The 17,866-nt window shown below is 42.5% G+C and overlaps 1 protein-coding gene across 8 annotated transcripts in view; it reads right to left on the reverse strand.

Annotated features, from left to right (window-relative positions):
* Nucleotides 1–1,002: 1,002 nt before the first annotated feature.
* Nucleotides 1,003–17,866, reverse strand: part of Tjp1 (tight junction protein 1) — a 188,219-nt gene continuing 171,355 nt past the window's right edge. For 4 of the 8 annotated variants that reach the window (XM_070043122.1, XM_070043119.1, XM_070043127.1 and 1 more), the window contains 7 exons: nt 17,667–17,764; nt 16,457–16,681; nt 11,073–11,236; nt 8,591–9,059; nt 6,599–6,813; nt 4,945–5,088; nt 1,003–2,545 (listed from right to left, as the gene is read on the reverse strand). In XM_070043122.1, coding sequence (XP_069899223.1) covers nt 2,451–2,545; nt 4,945–5,088; nt 6,599–6,813; nt 8,591–9,059; nt 11,073–11,236; nt 16,457–16,681; nt 17,667–17,764 — 1,410 coding nt within the window. In that variant the 3' untranslated portion in view covers nt 1,003–2,450. The remainder of the gene's footprint in view (nt 2,546–4,944; nt 5,089–6,598; nt 6,814–8,590; nt 9,060–11,072; nt 11,237–16,456; nt 16,682–17,666; nt 17,765–17,866) is intronic. The other 4 variants (XM_070043126.1, XM_070043121.1, XM_070043125.1 and 1 more) reach the window with 2 other exon arrangements.

Raw genomic sequence — 17,866 nt, forward strand, 5'->3', positions numbered from 1 at the left:
GGGGTGCACAAATGGAAAGCTCCTACATCATGGGTTGTCAAGTCCCAGTGTGATGCTCTATCAGGAAGACCAGCAGAAGCACTATTATGGCAACTGCTGCTGAGGTATGGGGCCACAGAACCTTTGCCAATGCTAAGGACAGGGAGAACCAGCAACGCTACTCCTAGCCAAGTGAAATGGAGAGTTAGGTACACCAACCTGTATGCAATTGCTGTTTCTACCCAACAACCCCATAACTCCCTACCCAGGGAATGGATAAACAAGCCTGGTGTAGCCACATATCAGAACACTACTCGTAATAAACATCTGTAACACTACATGCTTTATTTCACCATGCCAAGATGCCAGACTCCAAAGCTAGTCTTCCTTGTATACGGCACACTCAGAAATACCAAAGTACCAGGACAGAAAACAGATCACACAGGGCTGGTGGATGGACTGAGTTTAAATAGGTACAAGGAGCTCCTGAAGAGGAGAGGAGGAGGAAGGGGTGACCAAAGGCTCTACATACTGACAGTGGTGACATTCATGACTGTGCATACCAACATAGAGAACTCTGACTGTGCCTTACCATTCAAAAGGAAAGCAAATCCATAGAGATGTCTACTAAAATACTACACCAAGTATATGTCAACAAGAGTAGGGCTAACTACTCTCTTCAATGGAGTATTTGTAGCTAGAATACCCACTTCTCCAAGTGCAGTGACCACATTAAAATGCCCATGCTGTTTGCGGGGAATGGAAGTGCATCTACTAACTGGTCCAAATGAACAGACATGCTTTACACTTAATTATGCCCAAAGGACAAAGAATGTAAGCCTGCTGCTCTGCCTACTTTCGGATTTAATCTGACTGGTCCTGCCCCGCCCCACCCCTTCCTCAGCAGCAGGCCTGGTCTGCAGGGAAGACACTGCAAGTGATAACTAGCATGGAGGGTTCTGATGCAGGATGACAGAGTTGCATGAAACCAGAAACAATGGGCAAACAGACCAAACCAGTGCATTATTTTAAAAAGTTTTATTCTGCAGATTTAGAAATTTGAGATTTTTTTAATAACCGCAAAAGAAAATTCAGTCACACCTAATGATTAACAGAATGTAGTGGTGTATTATCTAAACAGAAATCGTGCTGATGTGCCATAATAAATTGTCTATTAGTAAAAAAATACACTTTAGGGCACAGCATTGTATCACAAATTACAGTAGGGATACTTTGCAAGAATTTAATCAAACTAGAGAATTCTGAGTAACTGTCTCTTTTAAATGCAGCACTTAAAAATGTAACAACTCTGTGCATTCTTTTTTCTTAAAAAAATGACGTGCGTCATAGAAATGCTGCTTTATTGCTGCAGAGGTCAAAGTTCAAGGCTCAAGAGGTACAGGAGAAATACAAAGGTAGCCTTTAGAAAGTTGGTTTTATGTATAAAAAAGGTAAAGTTTATAAAAGTTAATTTACAAACCAAGAACAAAAGTGGTATGCACGCATTATATACAAGCATCCTTAAAACATTGAAATTTTCAAATGCATAGCCTAAAAGAAAGCCACTGTCCCTAAAAAAGAGAGAGAGAGAGAGAGGGAGAGAGAGAGAAAGAGAAAGGAGGACAGGAGGAAAGAAAGAAAATAGCCCCCCCCCCCTCCAAATCACACCATTATTTTCTTCTGGGTGATCACACATTTCCACAGCCACCAAGTCCACAATCCACTCAATTGTTTTCATGATACAGTATCTAGATATGCACAAAGCCATCAAAACTTGGTAATACATAGCAAGAATGATCTAAGAAGTAAGAACAGGAGGGTAAGGCATTCCTGCTGCGTAGTGTCTGCGGTGATGTGGTTAGTTTATGGAACCAGTCTCACATGCTTTGGTGTCCTTCCCTAAGAGAAATGTGTCTTCATACACATTAAGTAATTATCTTCATTTGATTCCCCCAAAGTTATAAATTCCCCTGCTGTACATGTCGGCTAAATCATCTACAGTGGTTGTATATTCCAGGTGCATTTAAAAAACATGTGCATATGATCTCATGCATACCACAGTAAAATGTGTATGCAAGGTCAGGGTCATAATACAGCTTGAAACCGTGTACTTTGGAAAGGACAGAACCCGAATGCACTTCTATTTACTGGCTGGCATTTTAACGGAAATCAGTATGTAAAGTTAAGCAGTGACCATAAAAAAGTACAAAAGCCATTACAAAGTAAAGTATCTTTGAACCTCTAGCCAATACCAACAGCGCCGCCATCACCAACGTGCCATTTGTAGCACATTTTCTGACCATGGTTCAGGGCTCACTTACTAATCTTCATCAGTTCCAACAAATGCTTAATACTAACAAAATGTAGTATCAATCCTAAGGAAAGTATAATACTTAATAGAGTGGTTCCATTTAGATTTAGTAAGTTCAACCCAGTTTCACATTATTTAATCAAGTTCCTATATTTAAGAATTAAAAGTGGTCAATCAGGACAGATACACAGTTTGCGCCAACAAGGTAATTTGGATCTCCAGGAAGACACTTGTTTTGCCACGTTTTAGGATCACCTATGAGAAAAAAAGAAATTCTGTGATTTACAATTGGCTTAACTGAGAGCCCTAAGGCTTCCCCGTTATGGGGGCACATACAGGTATCTGTATTTCTTTTTGTTTGTTGGGTAGGGAGTGGGGGAAACACTAAAGTTCTCTTCCAACAGCGTCAGAAGGTACAAACCCCAGGGAACTTTCTATTTCTTTAGCAATATGCACCATGTCAAAACTCCTTGGCAGCAAACAACTTGAAAGCTGTTCAGATGTCCCTTTTCCCTTTTATCAAAAAGTATCAAGTTCATAGACCTCTTCAATAAAAATGAATAAAAGAGCAATCATCGTCCTGAGAAAGTCCTTGTTTACCCGAGTCTACACAATTATTAATACCATCTTTCTTTTCCTTTGGACAATAATTGGGCATGACTTTACATTTAAGCTCAGTTGTGACAAGTGTCTTACATTTAACTACAAACTATCAGAGGGAATTCCAAAAGTTGTGGAGACCATTGTTCCTGAAGACCTTCTTCCCCATCTTACCAAACCAAACCAGCAAGATTACACCAGAGCTGGCCAACCCAATTCTGCCCGTGGAGAGCTTCAAAAGCACTCTAGCTGTGGAGACCTTGAGCATCTGAGGTATGAGTGTGTGTGTGTGCCTGACAGTGTGTGTATGAGACTGAAGTATGAACTCAGGGCCTTGAGCTTGGCTTGACAGGCAAGCACTCTACCACCTTGGGCATGCCTCCAATCTTTTGCTTTTCAGTGTTAGTCTCACATTTTGCCCTGGTCTGGCCCTAAGCCGAAATCCTCCTGCCTTTGCCTCCTCCTAAGTAGATGAGATTACAGACATGTTCCTGACATTTTTTTTAAACTGACTTTTAAGTGCTTTAAGACTACAGCTAGCACTAAAACACTTGACAGTGGGTAACTATGAAGATGGCTAGCATGACTGTATGTTTTTGGCATCCAAATTAAGTTGAGAAGAAAAACTGCAGACTTTTGCTTCCATTAAACTGTATGTCACCAAAGCAATGTCTAGAGTCTGTAATGTTGAAGGGTTGATTCAGTAGTGTAGTTTAAAAAGAGGGACTGAATTTCACAGAGAAAGATGGCCTTGTATATACAACTACAAAGTATCCAGGCAGTGAAATCAAGTAGAACAACTCTGGAGAAAAACAAAAGTGTCCCATCTTTACACTTGGTTTCTTTCCAACATACTGGGTATGCTGGGATTAAGTCAGTATGTGCCAAATCTAAATTCATTTTCTGAACAGAAATTTATAGTATATAAATAGTATATAGTACGGCCACTCAGGATTACATAAAAATATACATCCATATTTGGCATGAATATACTCAAATTCAACTCAGAAAAAGTATGCTGCTTTTAATTTATAGAATACATGGTCTATCATATTAATGAAAGATGACAATGAGAAAATAACCTCAACTTCCCTTAATAGTGGGAGGTGGTAAAGCAGGTAACGACAGCAGAAAAGTGACTGGAGGGTTTAAGGCAGTATCATGCCATCCCTGCCTTTCAGAATACACACCTAAATGCAGTTTCATTAGGATTCCTCATTTCAACTGGCAACTACCATACTGCATGTTGAAATGAACTGTTTTTTTTTTTGGGGGGGGGGGAGAGCTTGTGAGCATGAGGAAATGGAAACACACACACACACTCACGCGTGCGCACGCACACGCACACGCTCTCTCTCTCTCTCTCTCTCTCTGGGACAGCACTCCTATCAGCACCTTTCTATCAGGCGCTTTGACTTCACCCTGCACCAACTGGAAGTGAGTGGTGTTTATCTGATTTCTGGTCTCTCTTACAAGTGGCTGCACCAGAGATAAGACAGCTCCAACCAGTAACTAACTCAAGAAAGTGAGCAATGTGAGAGTAAGATGGAAGCTTTGAATTTCAACCCCGAGAGAAGATTCATTTAAAACTACTGCAGAACAGAAGCCACTTAGAGCTTTACCCAGAGAAATGGTGATCCTGTGGAAGATCTTTTGTATTATGTTTCTCTAGTGCAAATGCTTTTTGGATGAAGAAATTAAAGAACAGTCACCAAAAATTAACGTTACATAAAGCAATGAAATCGTTTTAGTGAGAAGATAAAAATGCCCACATATGTAGGGCTGTAAAAATTCTCACTGCATCCTGACAATTAGGTAGGATCATGTAATTTTGTTAAATACTAAGAATAGCCAATCTTCAGAAATTTCAGAAACTGATTCTGTTAAAGACCAAGAATAGCCAATCTTCTCTCCATAATCATTTATAGTAAGTTACATCTGAGTCTGGAGCCCCTAGTGATGCCCAACAGAAGAACAGAGTAAAGACTGGTGGTGTAGGCATTAATCAACGACAGTTCCCAAAGCCCCCAGAAGACAGAGTGAAGATAGCATACCCGACGAGGAGTCGGATGATTTTAGAGCAAAAGACCAACCGTCAGGAGTCATGGACGCACAGTGTGGTAAGCGCAGCTCCACGGGCTTCAGGAACTTGAGGCCATGGGGCCCGCACATCACCAAGGGGCTCAGCAGAGTCTCACCTGGAGCCAGGGAAGGGGAGGAGAGAGAGGTGAAATGGGGTCTTCTTTCTACATAAGACACAACTTCTTTGTACAGAAACGGAGAAGAGTATTAAACCATATTTAAGAATTAAAAAAAAAAAGACACAACTTCTCACACCCCTTTCTCATGATATGCTTTAAAGCCAACTGGAATTAACTTTCTATAGTACTGAACACAAAAATACAACAGAAACCATATATGGAATCTAATTTTCCAGGAGCCACATTAGAAAGTAAAAAGTTACTCATTTTTGTTTTATCTAATTTGATGTAATCAAAACATCATTTCAACATGAAATCAATAAGCTCTTTGAAATTCATCTTTTTGCGTTTCTAGCAGCTTTCAATTAGTAAATAGCCAAAGGTAGCTGGGGCTAACTGCACTTTCTCATACAAGTCTACAGTGTAAAACACACTCAAGTGTACTTTCTAAAGGTAATAAATCTTCCATTTTAATATGTTTGTTATGGACTTAAGTCAAGGGATTCACACAGGGCTAACACAGTCAGTTCTGGTTTTTAAGATGGGGTGTTTACCTCAAATTAAGAGCCAAATCTTCTGGCAAAAATAAAGGCAGTGTGCTAAGCACAACTGAGAGATGCTGAAAGATAACCTCCAACAGAGCAATCTTTGCAGTACCCTGGTAGTCTAGAAAGACTAAAAATGACAGCCCTGAAAGCTCAGGACTATCCTGAACTATTCTTACCCTGTAAGGATATTCCAATTCACTCTGCTCACTGTTAAGTGTGTTAACTTCTGAGGACGGTTAAGCACCTGCCCCAAAGGCTTGTTTACTTTCTGCAGTCAGCTGACAGGCAGGACAAAGCCTGTTGGAGTGAGTGCTATCTAATCGATTTCTGTGTGTGTGCGCGTGCGTGAGAGAGAGAGAGAGAGAGAGAGAGAGAGAGAGAGAGAGAGAGAGAGAGAGAGAGAGAGAGAGAGAGAGAGAGAGAAAGAAACACTCTGGGCCTGGGTGCTGTCCCTCAGCTCTTCAGCTCAAGGCTAGTGCTCTACTACTTGAGCCACAGTGCCACTTTTGGCTTTTTCTGCTATGTGGTGCTGAGGAATTGAATCCAGGGCCTCATGCATGCAAGGCAAGCGCTCTACCACTGAGCCACGTTCTCAGCCCTCTAATCGATTTCTAAAGGTGCAAGGGCTGACTAAAGACAAATTAGGTTAGGTCAGCTGAGTCTATCTAGCAGTTACGTGTGAGGGACACCCAATGGCCTGTCACCTGCTATGGTTTCTGATTTCATTTTGAGTAAACCTGTCGCTCCATTATGGACCACCTGCCATATGCCCAGAACGCACATGCCCTTCCACCACAGAGAGGCCCTCTGTGGTGGAAGGATTATATGGCATTTGGCCCTAAATGGAGGTAGAGGAGAGACAGCCAGCTCATCCCCTTGACTGGGCACCGTCAACTTTCAAGTGCATACACAGCGACTTTGAAGTGATTAAAGGTAAGCAGAAAAATAGACACACTTACCTTTCTCTTTATCTAAAGGTGGGAGGATGCTGTTGTCTCGGCAGACCTTGAAGTAGATTTCCTGTTCAATTCCTTCAGGAATGGCCCCTTGTGGGATAATGATGCTAACGCCAGTTTCTATGGAGCTCAGCACCCCTCCATTGCTGTTAAAAATGCCTCGGGCTGTGGCCACCACAGTGTGCCCATCCTCATCATCTTCTTCTACAGCTGAAGGACTAAGAGTTGAAAAATGGCCAATGAGTGAGCTTCCTAGATGTATACAGCTCTCCTTTTGTGAAGGCAACTGGTCAAGCTACCGACTTTGTAATCTAAATGAACAAGGTCTGATACTTCTTTCACCCAACTATCATGAGCTTTAATTTAAGCAGCACATTTTAACATCCATGAAACTATTGCTTTAAAACTATCACAGTTTAAATCAGGTGCCGGTGGCTCACGCCTCAACTCCTAGCTACTCAGGAGGCTGAGATCTAAGGATTGTGCTTCAAAGCCAGCCTGGGCAGGAACATCTGTGAGACTCTCTATCTCCAATAAGACACCAGAAAACCGGAAGTGGCGCTGTGGCTCAGTGGTAGAGTGCTAGCCTTGAGCTGAAGAACTGAGGGACAGCTCCCCCACAACTGACCAAAAAAAAAAAAAAAAAAAACCAAAAAATCAAAAAACCAAAACAACAACAAAAAAACTATCACACTTCAATAGATTAGCAGTACTTTTTTCCTTGTTAGTAACTTTAAAACAATTATGTGGGTTTGAGGCTGTAAGTCAGTGGTTGAGTGCTTCCCTAGTATGCCCTAGACTCGGATGCCTAGCATGGCCCCCTCCCCCTCAACAGGACCTCTTGTAACTGAAGGGATCCCAGACTTGATAACATCCCCCTACAATTTCAGTGTGCATGTATTACGGTTCTTAGCACTCAGTGAGAATCACATGTTTACACTGTCAACAGCAGGGCTTCCAAACTTCCCAACGCTAAAGACTGTGGATGGCCTATCTCTCAAACATCCACAGACAAAAGAAGATACTCTAACGTAGTTGGAGTATAACACTAAACCTAATAGGATGTGCTATCAATGGATGCCATCAAGACATCCCCAAGCACAGATTGGAGCCAGGGTTTTCTAAAGGACAGACTCAGAACATAACAAGTGCACGAAGTGAAGCTGAGCTGCATTCCAGCCAACAAGCAGCAGGGATAGACTCCTGCGGCAATTCTAAGGGAGAACAGCCTGCTGCCGGAGGCACACCTGCAGGAGCTTCCGGTTCACCACTCCTGACCACTTGTGAGGCACTCAGAAACAGGAACCCAGGTGGACAGGACCCTTGTTTCTCTTGGGAGCAGGGTATGGGTGGCTTTCCTGGGCCTTGGTTCTTCCCAAGAACTCAACATGCTTCTGCCTCATCAGTGGTTTGATAACAAAAGTCACTTTAGAAGGCAAAGCTGAGCCAGATGTAGCCAGATGGTCTGGTCAGTCTGTATTTAATGAGAAGACAGAAAAGAGCATCCAACTGAGGCCCCGGGTAGGCTGGCAAGTCCATCTTACCACCCACTGCTGTTCTTTAAGCTAAAATGACATCCTTCCACCTCTATTTCTTGTTGGCATTTTGTTGAACAGACAGTGGCTAAGGAACATAGACAATAAAGTTCTGAGACTGTCTTCAATGTACCTCACCAGCCATGGTGAGCTATAAGGGTCAGATAACCAGGGGCTGAAGCAAGGTCACCGCAGCCTGCCTGTGTAATGCTGAGAAACTGCTTTCTCTTGCTCAACCTCAGTTCTTGGTAATATCAATACCACATCTACTGACTATACTTTATCAGCATCTTGTGTCTTGTGGAGTGCATTCTACATAACGATGTTCATTGGGTGAACAGTGCTAGGTTCACAGGGAGAGTTCAAATGATCCCTTCAAATCCTAAATCACTTAAGCCACAAACTGCCATAAATACATCACAGAGCAAATGGTATAAACAAAGGTAAACAGGTGTCTTACCTCACAGGAACGGCTTTAGATACTGCACTGATATTATTTATTTGATATTTTGGTTTATCTGCATGGATGGAAAAAGTTTCAACTCCACTGTCAAACTCAGGAGGCTGTGATGAGTTGTGGGCTTTTATGAGAGTTTTTGGAGAAGCAGGCGTTTTTGAAGACAAGTCAGGCTTATATGTAGTTTCACTGGGCAGAAGATTGTGGTTGAATTTTGGACTTTCAAACTTGCGTTCAAACGGTCGAGCAGAGCTTGTATATGGTTTAGGTGTGAACCTATTATATGCAGGGGTGACCGTTTTCTGAGTCTGTTCAGCTCCGTTGACAGGAGCTTTCTCTGGGAAACTTTTGGGGGGATAGAAAGTCTGAGCAGTGTCTTCTCGGTTAGGTGGTCTGAATGCTGTGGGCTTACTCTGAGATGGAGGAGGGTCTGGTTTTGACACTAAGGAATTCTGAAAGTCCAATGAGTTACCTGTAAAGCAAACATATAAGCATTTTTTTAAAAAAACTTCTTGGAAAGTTTTAACAGCACCTCTGATGTCTCTCTTAACTTGTCCTGGCAATGGAGTAGGGTCACACACGCCTCTCCAAGAAAACCTTGAGCAAATATTTCAGTACTGAAAAACTCACCACAAAGCAAAAAACAAGACATACTGAAAATATATATTTATAAAATGTGCAACTATTAAGGTATACTTAGGAATTTCTAAGAAAAACTAAGCCTAATGTAGAAAAAATAAAAATGGAAGTAAAAAACTAGAACGCCCAGCAACTGTACACTCAGATACTCAACCTCATTATGAGTTAGAAAAGTATAAAACAAACCCAAAATATACATACAAAGTATTAATTGTTCCATAGCCATCAAGATGGCAAAAAGTTGAAGTTTGAAAATGCCAAGTATTGGTGTAAATGTACCACAAGAAGAATACCCTTATGGAGCTTGGACACACGCTCCAGCGGCATGTGCTGCAGGCAGTAAGAGACAGTGCTGGGGAAAACCCCACAAAATTAAGGGGACATTAATATCAATGCTTTACAAAGCCTCTATCTTCATAGAGGATAGAGCACTGGAAACATGCCCTAGCTCTCCTTTATGAAATGAACACAATCATGAAACCAAACCAGATAGGGACAGTTCAAGAAAAGTGTTGATCTAAACAACACTATACTAACACAAAAGTAGAACATTAACAAAGTAAAGGAGAAAAATCTTATGACCATGTTACATGAGAAAAAAATTGACAAAATGCTGCCAGCCAACTAGAAATACTTCCTAAACATGATAAAGGACATCTACAAAACTGTGATAGTCAACATCCTAAAGGTGCTCCTAAAGATGGGAAACTTGCACAGGAAGTATACTTTCACAGGATGGTGAAGAATGGAAACTGTCTTCAACTTCAGGGACAACTGTGTAATATTAAAAACGTCAATTCAGGAGGACAACTTGTATAGTTCAAGACTTATCCTAAAATTGGATCCATGTGTAACAAGTACTGTACTTGAAAACTGTTCATACTAGTGAAATGCCTACAACAGGAAAACAGATAAATATACCCAGTTATAAGCTTACGGTAAATAGTAACAGCTGTTCCAACAAACTTGTTGAAATAAGGCATGGTGCCTGGGAGTCACAATATCTAGACCTTTATGGCTTTCCTATGCCCATGGGTGAAGATGGGATATAACCATTTTTACAAAGCACTAGCTGAATGCTTAAATTTAGACATAGTGGTAAACAAAATTCTATTTCTAGAAGATTCACAAATTGGCATAAATTAAGCTATGTTAAAAAAGGTTGGGCTGGTAAGTTGGCTCAGTGGTAGAGCGCTTGCCTTGCATGCCTGAGGCCCTGGGTTCGATTCCTCAGCACCACATAAGCAAAAAGAAAAAAGCCGGAAGTGGCGCTGTGGCTCAAGTGGTAGGGCACTAGCCTTGAGCTAAAGAGCTGAGGGACAGTGCTCAGGCCCAGAGTTCAGGCCCCACAACCGGACCAAAAAAAAAAAAAAAAAAAAAAGGTTAAAATCTGGCCAGATGCCAGTGGCTCACGTCTGTAATCCAAACTACTCAGGAGGCTGAGATCTGAGGATCATGGTTCAATGCGAGCCTGGGCAGGAAAGTTTGTGAGACTCTTATCTCCGATAAAAACCACCAGAAAACCAGAAGTGGCGTTGTGGCTCAAGTGGTAGAGCACTGGCCTTGAACTGAAGAGCTGAGGGACAGTGCCCAGGCCCAGAGTTCAAGCCCCACAACTGACCAAAAAAAACAAAAAAGAGTTAAAATTTGGCTACAAGGCTTGTCCAATGTAATGGTCATACTCACTAAGAAGAGACATGCTTTTAACAAAATCTTTAGTTTACAGTTACTGGCCTAAATATCGTAAGCATGTATTTTAAACCTGAAAGACATTTAGCTTAAAAAACACAAGAACTGAATTTCATTAGTTTATTATAATGACCATAGCAATGTGTGGCCTTCGTACCTTCACCGTGAGTGCCCTTGGAATGTATGTGGAGGGACGAGGCAGTGGTGGGCGGAGCTGGCTGCGTGTACTGGGAGGGCAGTGGGGGAGGAGGTGGCGAGGCCTGCATGGGGTCATAGCGTTTCTCCACAAACGTTCTATCAGCATCAGTGTCAGCTTTTCCCCTGGTTGAAAATGAAGAAAATGCCAACACTTGAAAACACTCGTTTACAAAACAAGTTCTCATTCCTTCAAGTATCCTTATGTTTTTTTAAAAACAATATAGAACAATTTATTCTCGTAAAAATGGATAGCTACTCTACCAAAATATGCAAACAACTCCACCATCCATCAGCACATGGTATATGTCACGACAGCACAGATACTCAAAGGATGTCAGTAAGCACCCAGAAAACAGCAACCAAAAAGGTGGATGAAATTTTGGGTATACTTTTAAATATGTAAAAGCTGTAATAGCTGGTAAGTTTAAGGAAGTCTGGAAAATATTTTGAAAAGGTATCATGGCACAAATCTTCCTTGAACCCACTTTGATACTGAATCTGAGGGACAGAGCCTTGGCAATTGGCATAAGTACAGCACCAAAAACTTTGATGCTACAGTCCAGAGGTTGGCAAACTTTTTCAGTGAAGGGCTGAGTAAGTAAACGTTTTTGGCTTTTTAGCTCTTACAGTCTCTGTCAGCTTTCAACACGGCCATTATAGATCCAAAGCAGCCACAAGCAGCAGAGTTGCAGATCTCAGAGCTGGGCTCCAGTAACACTGACCAAACTGGACACCTTTGGCTTTCCCCTCTGCCCATGACTTATGCTCATTTATTACTGTTTAGTGACCTCAAGAGTGAGTTACAAGGAGTCATTTAAATCAAGTTGTGCCATGTATCCTTACTTTTTCAGATTGCCAATCACTAATACGTAACATACAAAAGTCAAACGAAGGAATGCAAATAGACCCATAATTACAACATTGCCACCTAAACCTTACTGCAGAACGCCAAAGCTGCGCTGGCTCTATGTGCACCAACAATCCACCACATGTTATTCCACAGGCATCTCTGTTTTCATAGGAGACTTTGGTTGGCTGAAGGTCTAGTCTAAGGATTACTTTTACCATTTTGTGTCTTGCTTTCAGGCTTCTAGAGCCAACGCTGGAGGATGAAAGTGCACATAACCCAGGGCCATAGGGAGGGACACCTCAGGTAGCAGCCTCACACCAATGCCAGTCTTACCACTTGACGGTCCTTTTCAAGTAGTCATAGCTAGTGCAAGAGCCAAGAAATCTAGGTGATGGCAAAGCAAGCGCAATAGAAAAATGGAAGAAAACGGTCAATCTAACCAGGTAAACTTGCAGTAAATGGAACTTGTGTCTTTTTAGAATATAAACCAACATCCATCATTCAGCATCATTTGTTTCATAAAACATGTCGCTCACTCAGCTGTAGAAAGTCAGTAATATATTAAAACAGTGACGTAATGATGTCTTTCTATCTGCCCATCTACCCATATCTAACTACCATTGCCTGTGAAAAATGTGTGAGGTCTGCTCTCGAACCTCTGCCCACTTCTGATAAAGCTGCTAGTCGTCAGCAAGGAAATCAGCAAGGCTGGGGTGAGCTCAGTGATCAAGCTCCCAGCACTGCCAAACAAATAGCAAATAGCAAGTGACTTGGGATAATCAGCAGGTTGTGAACGAAATAGCCCAACAAATGACAAGACTGCGCAGAAGCAATTCTGTAGGTAGAGACCGGGGAAAAAGTGACACAACATGATGGCGATACTAACCCCTTGATAGGGCTCAGCTAAACTGGCAAAGGGAATCCTACACCCCCTTTGCCATACAACTTTCTAGCAAGGCCTGACCCACCTCTAGCCTAAGATTAAGCGAAGCTCCACGGTGGGAGGAACCTCACTGGCAAAGGGGCCTCTCATGTCACAGGCACACATAGAAACACTACCCACCAGCAATCTCTTAAGCTCAGTTCTTATCAGGAAGCAAACAGATATACTTCTCCAAAGACAGTACTTCCCGGTAAAAACTATGACCCACGTAGTACCTGGTTCCTCAGAGCTGTGTAGCACACTGTGCCTTGTGTTAAGCTGTGTAATTACCGAGCACCTACTGTATACAGGGCAGTGTTCTAGACCCTATCTGAAAGTTACATATAATGAATAAGCCATTTAAGCTTTCTTCCAGGAAAATGAAATGGCTCGTGCTTGCAATAGCAGTTATTAGGGAGGCAGAGATCTGGAAGAGCTCAGTTAAAATAATCTTTTTTTGGGGGGGTCTGGTCGTGGGGCCTGAACTCTGGGCCTGGGTGCTGTCCCTCAGCTCTTCAGCTCAAGGCTAGCACTCTACCACTTAAGCCACAGCTTAAAAAAAAAGCTTCCGGCTTTTTTCTTTTTGCTTATGTGGTGCTGAGGAATCGAACCCAGGGCCTCAGGCATGCAAGGCAAGCACTCTACCACTGAGCCATCTTCCCAGCCCCTGAAAAATAATCTAAGATAAAAATGACTAGAGGTGTTGCCAAGTGGTAGAGTACTACTGCTAAAAACGTGGGTGTGGGTGGCGGTCTGTGTGTCTCAAAATTAACAGAAAATTTAAAATACCTCTTTCATCTGATTCCTCAGAATACCTTTTTACTAACCTTTTCAAACAAAGGTATTCTTTAAAGGTTGTATCTTGCCTAACAAATTTTATGTGAATGGGTAGAGCCCCACTCCTCAGCCCTCTTCTAACAGGAACACCTGTGCTTAATGAAGTAAGAGAAGCAATTACTACAGGGTGAATCTTTTTCTTTTTACCAAGGTGAGTTCCTGTCTTGTAACACTCCACTAAATGCTCCTGTCTCGTACTATATGCACTTAACACAACCATTATAGGACTCAAAAGTTTGTATTTGTATTTTTATCAATGTTTTCTAGAGAAATCAGTATCAATACGTACCCACTATTTATTTAGTGCTGGTACTGGGGCTTCAAGTCAGGGCCTGGATGCTCTCCCTTATCTTTTTCCCTCAAGGTTAGCACTCTACCATTTGGGCCACACCTCTACTTCTGGGTTTTTGGTGGTTAGTTGGAGGTAAGGCCTCACGAAGTTTCCTGCCCCATTTAGCTCTGAGTTAAGATCCACAGATCTCAACTTCTGAGTAGCTAGGATTATAGGAGTGACCACTGGCTCTCAGCTAAGATATTTTTTTTTTTTTGGTAGGTTGTGGGGCTTGAACTCTGGGCCTGGGCACTGTCCCTCAGCTCTTCAGCTCAAGGCTAAGGCTGTACACTTGAGCCACAGCACCACTTCTGACTTTTTCTGCTTATGAGGTGCTAAGGAATCGAACCCAGGGCCTCATGCATGCAAAGTAAATACTCTACCACTGAGCCACCTTCCTAGCCCCACCAGCTGAGATTTTAATGTTTTAAATCTTTGCTTTTAACAGTGTCTTAAAAAAAAGTAGGTAACTGTAATGTGATTTTCAATGTTGAGGTTTAAAATGTTTTTTAAGGAAATTTCAGATTCAGAAAAACCAAAGTATCTAATTAGTAAAAACATAGGTAAAAATGTAGGTACTTTTTTGGGGGGTCCAGTTGGGGGGCCTGAACTCTGGGCCTGGGCGCTGTCCCTCAGCTCTTCAGCTCAAGGCTAGCGCTCTACCACTTGAGCCACAGTGCCACTTTCTGGCTTTTTTCTTTTTGCTTATGTGGTGCTGAGGAATCGAACCCAGGGCCTCATGCATGCAAGGCAAGCGCTCTACCACTGAGCCACCTTCCCAGCCCATAGGCACTTTTTCTCTTAAGACACGAAAGTGTATGCAATGACTTTTGTGGTGACAAGCTGGTGAGGCTGAACTTTAGTTGTATTTTATTCAGTCAAATACTCATCTCGATGCTACTGTGACAAAACGTCTCTCATCAGTTCATGTTCACCAGAAGAGAGATGATGCCGGTGGGCCTGGCCTATTCAGGGCAAAGCATATAGGCCTTCTCTGCATTTAGAGACTCTCTAGCAGCTCAGGATCTTCCTTCCCAGACTACCTGCCTTCTGACTTAGGCCTGGCTTAGGCAGCCACCATTACTGTATAAATGAACTCCTTATGATAAATCCCTACCTGTTTTTTTCTGTTTTGTGGTGTTCTTAACACTGGTGCCTATGTGTTTATATCTAACTCTCAGTGTGATATATTTACTGTCAGGACCCAACACAGGACAGACTCACCAGGCACAAAAAGAAAAACACATCAATGTAAAACCCAAGAGAAGGGAGCAGTAGAGACAGAAAAGTAAGACTTAAGAGCTAACCCTGCCATTTCACTTAACCTTAGCTTGATTTTCCTGACTATAAAATGGAGCCAAAAAAATCTCTAACACCTCCCCAACGTTCTAACAACAAAGGACAGAGGACACACACTGATCCTTAAGCAAAACAATATCTCTAATAAAACATTTCTCATACTTAACATCCCTATTTTTATGTTTAAGAAACAAAAAGAGATGGGTGCTGAGATGGGTACCAGTGGCTCACCCCTGTCATCCTAGCTACTCAGGAGGCTGAGATCTGAGGATTGTGCTTCATAGCCAGCTTGGGCAGGAAAGTCTGTGAGAGTCTTATCTCCAATAAACCATCAGAAAACCGGAAGTGGCCCTGTGGCTCAAGTGGTAGAGCACTGGCTTGAGCTGAAGAGCAGAGGGACAGCGCCCAGGCCCAGAGTTCAAGCCCCACGATCCACAAAAAAACAACACACACACACACACACACACACACACACACACACACACACACACACACACACACACACACACACACACACACACACACACACACACACACACACACACACACACACACACACACACACACACACACACACACACACCCCCCCCCCCCCCCCGACCGGATGCACATATAGTGTCTCTGAGCTTGATTCTGGTCTTCAGTTTACTTCTTTTATTTAAAATCCTTTGACTTTAGCATCCCACTAAGCTTCCTACCATTTAGTATAAGACCAAAGCCACACCTTCCAGAACTTGAGAGTACACACAAGAAGGAGCACTAGAACCTAAAGAAATCTGTATTACATGCCAACGATTTCCTTAAAAAGACTGACTTTCTAGCTACTCAGGAGGCTGAGATCTGAGGATCTAGGTTCAAAGCCAGCCCAGGCAGGAAAAGTCTGTGAGACTCTTATCTCCAATAAACCACTCAGAAAACCAGAAGTGGCTCTGTGGCTCAAGTAGTAGAGCAATAGCCTTGAGCTGAAGAGCTGAGGGACAGCGCCCAGGCCGAGTTCAAGCCCCGAGACCACCACCACCAACAAAAAAAACTGGCTTTCATGAGGTTCATTTCATCTTATGCAAATAAACCTATTTCTAAAAAGTCTTAGGTAAAATAACTTACTTTGAATAACTAGAAAAATTTGGTTGATTCTGAGAATGACCAGGTTTGGCAGGCTCTGGTAGATGGCTGGCAGGAATGTGTGCAGGTGGTTTGTTCTCAAAACTTCTTCGGTCAAAGTATGAGAGCTGCTTTCGATAATACTCTTCATCTTCCTCAGGATCATAATGATTTGACCGAACGATATCTTCAGGAGGCTTCGCCTGAGGTTTTTGAGGTTCTGGGATCCTGGCAGATAATGAGGGACAGATGGAAATTCTTTTTAGATGTTAACTTTTGAAAGAAAATGAAATCATGTCATTTTGATCTTTGCAGGAACTGCTGTGACTTCTAAGGATTTAACTAAACAACAGTAGAACAGCTACTTCCAGGTCCTCTGGAAGGTAGGCTCCTCCTGTATCCTGAGTCCTTCCACATAGTGCAGCAAGCTGCTTTATCTGTTTAAGGGGTCTCAGCAGGGTTAGAACAGTTCATCGGGAAGCAAGGAGGGAGTCGAACCACACAGTGAGCTGCCAACACCAACTGCAACAAATGATATGCTTTAGGACTTCACAGAGTACTCTGAAGAAAACCTTTAAGAAATTAAGATGGGGGGCTGGGAAGGTGGCTGAATGGTAGAGCGCTTGCCTTGCATGCATGAGGCCCTGGGTTCGATTCCTCAGCACCACATAAGCAAAAAAGCAAAAAGCCGCAAGTGGCGCTGTGGCTCAAGTGGTAGAGCGCTAGCCTTGAGCTGAAGAGCTGAGGGACAGCGCCCAGGCCCAGAGTTCAGGCCCACGACTGGACCCAAAAAACAAAACCAAACAAACAAAGAAATTAAGATGGGAGGGGATTAACTTTGAAATATAGTACAACTATGCATAAAGGTCGCCTAAAAGGACCTCAATGAAAGTTGCTGGTCAAAAAGGGGTTCAGCATTTGCTGACCAAGTATGAGAGCTCTGAGTTTAAAACTCTGGAACCCTAAACCAAAAATCTGGATAAGGTTTGTGAACTGAGGTATAATGAAGGTTTATTACACAATGTATATGAAAGCTTTTTATTATTATTTATTTTTGTAGAACCAGTGTTTTAAGCGAGCTTTTGGCTTTTGAGGAAGAACAAGATCTTCTGACCTCCTTTTCACCCTCTCTTCTACTAGCAGTTCAAGGCGTTCTCCCCTAACAAGGTAAACTCCCAGTCAGCTCTGTCACAACTGCCACAAACATACCCACCTGTAGAGAGTTTTGTCATGTTCACTGAACTGATTCTGAGACGTGGGCTTAGGGGCAGTGATGGGGGCACCTGGAGGTTTCGATACTACTTCTGATGGCTGTAGAGATAAGACAAAGAAAGAAGTTTAAGGAATGGACAGCTACTGCCACAAAGAATTCTTCACATAGAGGGGAGGGTGGGGAGGGAGCGGAGCAGCATC

Source organism: Dipodomys merriami, unplaced genomic scaffold (genome assembly GCF_024711535.1).
Source record: "Dipodomys merriami isolate MVZ:Mamm:240054 unplaced genomic scaffold, mDipMer1.0.p SCAF_33, whole genome shotgun sequence".
NCBI classification, from domain to species: domain Eukaryota; kingdom Metazoa; phylum Chordata; class Mammalia; order Rodentia; family Heteromyidae; genus Dipodomys; species Dipodomys merriami.